Here is an 8912-nt window from a genome sequence, read left to right as displayed (position 1 = left end):
AAATTACATGTTCAATTTTTACTTATATTCAAAAAAAGTTAATTATTCGGAGTGTGGGTTGTCATATACCTAGTAATTTTAGACATTCAATTTTTACTTTTTTAAAGGATCATTTCCTAAAATTTTATATATAATTAAAAGTTTGTGGAGCTCATGTGAGGAGAAAATAATAATAATAATAATATGGATCCCACATACTTTTATGTGTGTTAGAATATAAAATTTATCTCTAATTGCATTATTATATATCAGAACCTGGCTATAAAAAATAATAATAATATCAGAACCTAATACTTAGTGCAATTTATAACTTTTCTAATAGCATAGTAAATTTTAAATGCGATTATAATAATAACTACAAAGGTTTATTATTGATCATTTTTTATTATCAGTGAAATTAATTAATTAAAAGGGAGATTATACTTATGACATCTCTTTTTCTTACAACCTCCTAGAATCATTTGTATGGTTATTGAATCAAAATCAGATAATAACAATTGATTGATTTTGATCCAACAATCATAAAAATAATTGTAAAGGAAAAAGATGTTGTAAGTATAACCACATACCCTTTAATTAAATTTTAAGTTAAGGAAAAGGTAAAATCAACAATGCTAAATCGAATGCGTTTTTATACAAGAGAATTGATAAGTTGCAGAAAAAAAAGTGCAATTGATTGTTATTAACAATGCAAAACGAGTTTTTCTTGTAATACATAAAAGTTTAAGTATGATTAGAAACTAATATTTTACGTTTTTGTAGGATATGAGTCTAATTCTTAACTATTTATGTCTACCCCACTAGAACTTTTAATTAACGAAGAAATTGAAGTGGATCAAAATGCCAATATATAACGAGTGGCGAAGCGAAGGAGGGACTAATAGGGATATTTGTCTCCTTTCAAATTTATAGAAATCGAACATTATTTCTAATTTTTTAATTGTATATTTAATGCTTGTCCTCTTCCAAATCTGTACAAACCTTTATTTATAAATACAATTTTTATTTTTTTCATATAAATAATTATACTTTTAAAGAAAAAATTTATATCATAATTTCGTCTTTGGCTCTGCCGTTATATATATGGATAAACAACTTCTCCAACTCACAAGCAACGAAATGTGTGATTTGCTTTTTGTTTTGTTTTTTTAAAACAACCATTGAACCCCACTGAAAAACTCTCTTTGCGGGAAAAAACAACTTCTCTTGTGAAAAAAAGGATAAGTTGTTTACCCTATTATATACTTCTTCTGTGTCATTGCAGATAGGAAAAAATGCAGCAACACTTATTTTTATCAGGATACGCGTCCGAATTCTGATGTGTTTTTTTTTAGGCCAGGATACGACTCCGTATCCTAGTGTTAATAATTTGCTGCAACTTTTCTCATCAACAGCAAACGGAGAAACGACGAAACCATATATATATATATATATATATATATATATATGCCTGAAATCACGTATATTACTAACACTCACAAGCTCTACAATTTCCTCATGGAGCATCACTTCTCATCTTTACCATTCCTTTTATTTTCACTGATTTTTATGCTTATCATCTCACGGATTCTGAGAGTAAGAAAAAGATTCAAAGCCACAGAAAAAACATCGAACCTTCCCCTGGGACCATGGAAGCTTCCTGTCATTGGAAGCATACACCATCTGATTGGCTCTCTACCCCATCACCGGTTGAGAGAACTAGCCCAAAAATATGGCCCTCTTATGCACCTTAAACTTGGTGAAGTATCAACCATCGTGGTTTCTTCTCCAGAATTTGCCAAAAAGGTGTTGAAAACCTATGATGCCATCTTTGCTCAAAGACCTCATCAAATTGGTGCAGATATCATGTGTTATGGTTCCACTGACATTGCCACTGCCCCATATGGAGGTTACTGGAAGCAGCTAAGAAAAATATGCTCAGTAGAGCTTCTTGGCACTAAACGTGTGCGATCATTCCAATCAATAAGGGAAGAAGAGGTATCGAATTTAATAAGATATATTTCTTCTAACACTGGATCTTCTGTCAACCTCAGTGACAGAGTGGTTTGCATGACAAGTGCCATTACTGCAAGGGCAGCATTTGGTGAAAAATGCAAGGACCAAGAAGAATTCCTTTCATTGATCAAGAAGCTTGTGAGACAGGTCGAAGGTTTGATTGTTTTTGACTTGTTTCCTTCTCAAAAGTGGCTTCACCTGATCACTGGAATGCAGCCTAAACTGGAGGAGTTGCATCGAAAATTGGATACAATTTTTGAAAACATCATCAGAGTGGCAGTGACAAAGACCGGTGAAGTACAAGTACAGGGTCTTCTCTCTGTTCTCTTAAATATTAAAGATCATGAAGACTTTGAGTATCCCTTGACAATCGACAACATCAAAGCTGTAATTTTGGTATGTGTATTATTTTCTCGAATGGATCCTCCTATGTTTGGAATAGCTTCTCTTATATTATGCCCGATAATTTTTTTCTTATTTATTTCCCGAACCGATTCATCCTTCGAACTAGATCTTCATCCTTCGAATTACATCCGGTTCCAGCACTTGTTGGACCCTATTAAATGTGGCAACTCTGCCAAATCTTTTTTTCTCATTCCCATGCTCAAACTCAACCTCTGGGACCACCGTGGTCTTTCCACTCAAAAATTAACACCTGTATTAAATTTTTTATTTTCTCTCTTCTCTCCTCAACATTTTCTCTCTTTCTCTCACCTTAGTCCCACCCAATTTTTTTTGTTCCCCTAACTTCACTCCTGATTAAGGGGCCTAGACTCCTTACCAATCAGTTTATCTATTCGTGACTAGTCTAATTCGAGGAGGGTCCTGTGATTAAGACTTTAAACCTCTCCCAAAGACGGTATTAGAGATGATTGAACACATGCTCTCACCCCACCTGCTCAATTAGTTTACTATATCTTACTGGTCAAATTTAGTTAAAAATGAGTAGCTATAGATAATGTTATTTAAAATGGCCGTAGAAATATATATATAGAAAGGATCCGTTTATAAATTTTTACAAATTACATTATGTACTTCCGAAAATACATACTGTAGTTTGTAAGAGTTTGTAAATAAAAAATTCGTAAATATATATTACATGTAGAGAAGAGTTTCCTCTACTTACGTTCTATACGCTAAAATAAGGAAAATTAAACAACTCTCATGTTATTGGATTTAGATAATAGATCATAGAAGGAGTAATTACATAATGATTAGAACAACAACATTATTTAATATTAATTTACGTGACCATAACCGTCACACACTTCACAGTCAGCATAACATGGTTATTTATAGAGGTCGTAACCAACCATGTATGGTCAGTCATAATCTTGCAGGACATTTCTAGCATGTTCGACTCATTTATCAACAAGTTTGTTCTATAGATATTTTTATGGGTTTTATAAGAGTTATGTTGTAAGAAAAGTGATTGTGTTATGTTATAGAGATTCATTTTGCGTGTCGGAGTTTTTTTTTTTACTGCGGGCTCCAAAAAGTGTTATGTGTGTAGGAAATTTTTTGTGGTCATGTTAAATTATAGATGATAAACCCTATTTCTATTAGTATATAAATATTTTTCATTTTATATACTAATAATTTCTTCATTTTGTATTAGTTGTATGCGAGTGCTTAGAGGTCTATGGCTTTCTCTTGACTTCGGCTTAAAATGATTTTTAATAATATTTGCCTCTAAACCTATGATTGTCGTCGTGCTCCATGATTGTGCAGTTAGAGACTTTTTAGCAATTTTTTGTCGCCCAATATTCTAGATTTTTCTGGAAATATACAGCATATTCCAACACAGATAAAGCACAGTAAAAATGAAAAGAGCTAATTAATTAATTAATTAATTAATTTGAATTAATTTTCCTGCTGCAGGACTTGTTTGTTGCTGGAAGTGATACAACATCTGGAGTAATAGAATGGGCCATTTCAGAGATGGTGAAAAACCCAGGAGTAATGATCAGAGCTCAAGAAGAAGTTAGAAAAGTTTTTGGTAGCAGAGGTTACACTGATGAAACAGCTCTTCAAAAACTAAAGTATCTGAAAGCGGTCATAAAAGAAACATTGAGATTACACCCACCTTTTCCTCTGCTTCTCCCAAGAGAATGTAGAGAAACTTGTGAGATTAAAGGGTACACAATACCTGCAGGAAACAAAGTGATAATCAATGCATGGGCAATTGGAAGAGACCCTGATTACTGGAGTGAAGCAGAGAAGTTTTGTCCAGAGAGATTTTTGTATTCTTCAATTGATTACAAGGGTTCCAATATTGAATACATACCTTTTGGTGCTGGAAGGAGAATGTGTCCGGGCATTTTGTTTGGTATGTCTGGTATTGAACTTTCTCTTGCACACTTGTTGTACTACTATAATTGGAAACTTCCTGATGGAACCAAGGAAAATCTAGAAATGACTGAAGCATTGGGCTCCTCTTCAAGAAGGAAAACAGATCTAATCTTAGTTCCTATTTCTTACAATCCTGTACCTGATTGATTCATAAGACCATAAACTTGAGTCACTCTGAAAAGTACGTAACTGATGGTTGCGGATGGCAGCAACTGATGGTTGCACAAAACTCATTATATATTATATATGGCTTGTGGCATGCATGGGAGATGTTTCCCATCTTTTATGTTCACTTTTTTTTTTTTTTGGTAAATATCTTTCATGTTCACTTTTCTTTAATGTAAAATACTTTTTTTCCCTTTTGTCTTTATCTTCTTCATTTGAATTCAACTTACAATTCCTCATTTATTCCAATCAACGTTAATGTGAGTATAAAATTAGGTTTTAATTATTATATCATTCAAATAAATTGTGCTTCACTCTTTCAGTCAATATAAGTCGTAGCTATTCTGTATATGAAATGAACATCTGATACGACAACCCATTGGTTCTCTGGTTGAGAGAACTAGCCCCAAAATATGGCCCTCTGATGCACCTAAGACTTGGTGAGTGGTTTCTTCTCCGGATGTTGACAAAGTGGTGCTAAAAACCCATAGTTCATGCATACTAGTTTATACATATATAGTTCATGCATCCATGATAAACATGCATAGTTAAACATAGTAGATGACTTCGAATTTCTCAGTTAAATAAAGTACACTTACATACAAGGGTACTGTGTCTACCATACCAATAATAATATACAATTGCAACATGTTTAAATCAGGAACTAATCTAAGCTTCCACGTAGAAACTGGAACTAATCTAAATGGGCTATATTTAATAAAGCCCATTTACCTTGGCAATGAGTTTAATCCAGGATCTTTCAAAAAAAAAAAAAAAAAAGAGAGTTTAATCCATGACTCTTTGCCTAATTTTAACTTTTCTTTTTACATGCAATACCACGGGAACTTAACGCAAGACTATCGATATTTAATGATTCAATAGAGGAACTGGAACTGGAACTGTCACTATCAGAAAAAGGAAATTTTCTTTTGACCATTTCAATCTTCTGTGCTTTTGTAAAAATGTTTTTCTGCTGGGCTGCGTCTGATGAACTTGGATGCTCATTCTTCACAATATTTTGAGAAATAGCCTTCTTTCCATGTGATATATACCTATCATCATCATCATCTAGGTCTACAATCTCAATAACATTTTCCGATACCAATCTTCCCCGAGCTGGCACAAAAGAGACATGAGAAGCTTACATAACATTACATTTGCCAACATAAAAACTCAAGCAAAAGCTTGAAAAAGAAAGAGTAATAGATTCTGTAATCCAAATAAAATAATGGAAGTTGCCTCAGCATTCATGGATAATCCAGCCTCTGGCTCTTCTAATATATGCTTTCATTAAATTCAAATAATATATACAGCAGGCTACACTATAATCTTGTTTACATAGGAAAAATAAAATGACCTTTCTTACCTGCTTTCGTTTGTTCTTTCTTTCGTATTTATGGAAAGAAAAGTTTATCAAGGGAAAAAGAAGAAATCACAAAAGAGATGATTTGCAGTTTTCTAAGAGAACAGAAATCAAAAGAAAACCTCAACAGTTACAAATTAAAATTAGGGTCCTCAAATCTCACAAAATACCAGCAGCCAGGACTCTCCAAATGAAACCATGAGCTGAACATCAAAGGTAGACAATAGGAACAATGTTCTAGTTAACGTAAGATAACAAAGGAAAATCAATATTAGGCTTCTTTGCACAAGTAGACATCTTAAGCTAAATAAGGGATAACCTAGTGATATAAAGCTCTGCTATGTCTGGTATTGCAGAGAAGGTTTTGATGTGCAGGCAATCTTACTTTGCACTTGCAAGTGGACATCATAGGCTATTTCCCAGATTTATAAATTTGTTGTGTAAACTTGGTTGTTCGAACTTCAAACTTGTGGGAAACATTATGGCATTTTCACTTTAAAAATAAGAACGGATGATCTGATGAGTTTATGGTCTCAAATTGTGACTAATTATGGTTGCAAAATCATATTTTATGGTTTTTTAACATGATCGTTCAATCCCCTGAGAAACCAGTTAGGCTAAGAACTAGTAGCCTCACTGTTAGGACCCTCGACAAATCATAGAAAAATTGTCTGCGGATTTTATTATTAGAAGGGATTAGAGGACTGTTATAGGACAATACAATGAGAGTTTTTCCTCCAAGCCAGTCCTTTCTCTGTCAACACAGGAACTTAAGCAGAAGATTATAAATAGTAATTGTAAAAAACTAATTCAACCTAAAAGGTTGTCACAAGAGAGCCCATTGGGCTTGAAATGTGAATGATGCATCAGGTCCAGTTTACCTGTGCTAAAAAATTCCATAAAGAAAATGGCAGTAACGAGGATCGAACCCGGAACACGAGGCTCTGATACCTTGTAAAGAACCATTTCAACTCAAAACCTTAAGTTGTTGGGTGAGGGTATTTTTAATGTTTTATATTATTTTCTAACGCACCCTTTCACGCAGAGTGTGAATATTGCACAGGCCCAATATTATTTTGGTTTTACCTTGTGCTTATTTTAATTTCATTCAAAAGTGGGGAGCGGTGAAAAACGAACTCGTGACCTCGTGGTCTGAAGCTCTGATACCATGTAACAACCCAAAACATTAAGGTGTTGGATGAGTGCCTCTTTAATGGTTTATATTATTACTCTAAAAGTAATAAAGGGACTGGCCATGTGTTGGGGCCTAACACTCAACAGTTCAACTAAATTATTAAAACATTGCTCTTTACCATAGTCATTACCTACACATTTCCTTAATAAATCAGGAAACATCATGGTTCCAACTACCCAAAAATCTGACCAAAGTTCATTCATCTGATCACTTCTATCTAATTCAATATTTATAAGGTAACATTCAAAAAATGCATATCTGTATGCAGAATTTCCATACCTGATGCACCTAGAGCATCTTTCTTTGCTTTGCTTGGGAACTGAGTAGTGCCAGCACCAAGAGAGTGGGGAGTATCTTCATTTCTTTGCAAAGGAGCAGGGCCCCCAGTGTCAATTCCAAACTCGTAGCCATTAACATCCATTTCATTCAACTCTTCATCCTCTTTATCTATGACTTGAAAAGTAACCTTAGGATCAGCTGGAGGCTCCCCCTTATTGTTTCCACGACTAGAGGCATCTGCACTCATTAAAAGCTTTGTATCAACCTCCAATCTCACAACCCTACGATTCAGTTCACCAAATTTCCTCACCAAAGACTCAACCAATGCCTTAAGCCTAAGCTTCTCATCTTCTAATTTGTGGTTTTCAGTTCTCAACTCTTCAAGGGTTGCCAAATTCTTCTTCACTCCTTCCAATTCATTGTTTTTTATCTTAAGTGCAGCCAAAACATTCTTGTCATCTAGCTTCTCATCCTCCAACTCACGGACTCTGATCCTAAGCTTATGCAAAGCATTGCTATCTTCCACCCATTTTTTCTTCAACTCCTTAAGCTTGGAATTTTCACACTCTAATTCAAGGTTCTTATTCTTGAGCTCTTCAATAGTTTTTTTATCAACCAATCCATTTGTCTTCACTTCCAATGTTTCATAACTCTCCTGCACTTTCTTGCCCCTCTCACACAGTTCCTCTCTCTTCATCAGTTCTTCTTGAACTTGAATTATCTCCAGCCTCTCCATCTCAATCTTATGTAGGAGTGGCCCAATTTCATCTCTGAGTCTCTCATCCCTAGCCACCAAAACCTTTTCGACTCTGTCAAAATCATCCACAAGATACGCAACACGCAATACTGAGATGAGTTCGGTAATGCTCTTCTCCTCAAAGTTTCCATGGCTACTCGATGCCACAGACGGTGACCCAGGTTCTGTTTTGGGTCGAGAGTTCATGAAAAACCTAGAAAGGTACAAACTTTGGAAGGAAAGAGCGGAGGAAACAATGGGTTTGGAAAATGTCACCGGCTTTTGATCATAAGATAATGAGAAAAAGAGGCTTGTTCTTAAGCAGAAGAGAGAGAGAAAAGGGTTGATGTGAAATGAAGAAAGAGAGAAAGAGAGATGAAAATGGCGCCTAAACAGAAGAAATGAAGAAAGAGCAGCGACTCTGTAGTTCTTCACACCTTTCGTCTTCCTCTTCCAGTGTCTGAATAATTTTATTTTTTTTAACTACATGCCTTTATTAGTTCATTTACTTTTTAATGACTTTTTCTAATTGAAGTTAGTAGAATGCTACTGAAGATAGGTTCATGCCTCGGTATTGACTCGTGGGTTGATTTGTGACAAATCACGTATCGTGTCAATTTATGGGTCGGGTCGTGTTAGGGTTGTGTAAATATGACCCGTTTTTTTCGTATCGGGTCACGTGTCAACCCGCGGATTCGCGTGTCAACCCGCATAGTGTCATTTTTTTAATTTTCAATTAAATATTTTATTATATTATTTTTTTTCTATTCATTTATATATTGATATATATAGTCATTGTTTAGTATAGAAAAGAATACAAGGAACTA

The 8912-nt window shown here is 34.6% G+C and overlaps 2 protein-coding genes across 2 annotated transcripts; one reads left to right on the top strand and one right to left on the bottom strand.

Moving 5' to 3' along the window:
* The first annotated feature begins 1497 nt into the window (after positions 1-1497).
* LOC133317788 (cytochrome P450 71D11-like) lies at positions 1498-4494 on the top strand. Its single transcript, XM_061519678.1, has 2 exons — positions 1498-2391; positions 3877-4494. The coding sequence occupies exons 1-2, from the start codon at positions 1498-1500 to the stop codon at positions 4492-4494; spliced, it is 1512 nt and encodes a 503-aa protein (XP_061375662.1).
* Positions 4495-5114: 620 nt separating this feature from the next.
* LOC133317786 (uncharacterized) lies at positions 5115-8292 on the bottom strand. Its single transcript, XM_061519677.1, has 2 exons — positions 7350-8292; positions 5115-5628 (listed from the first exon to the last, which is right to left on the bottom strand). The coding sequence occupies exons 1-2, from the start codon at positions 8290-8292 to the stop codon at positions 5324-5326; spliced, it is 1248 nt and encodes a 415-aa protein (XP_061375661.1). The 3' UTR covers positions 5115-5323.
* Positions 8293-8912: the final 620 nt, after the last annotated feature.

The sequence above is a fragment of the Gastrolobium bilobum genome, unplaced genomic scaffold (genome assembly GCF_033153095.1).
Source record: "Gastrolobium bilobum isolate Gb01-03AN ecotype WA unplaced genomic scaffold, APGP_CSIRO_Gbil_v1 utg1481, whole genome shotgun sequence".
NCBI classification, from domain to species: domain Eukaryota; kingdom Viridiplantae; phylum Streptophyta; class Magnoliopsida; order Fabales; family Fabaceae; genus Gastrolobium; species Gastrolobium bilobum.
This window is presented reverse-complemented; position numbering and strand designations above follow the sequence as displayed.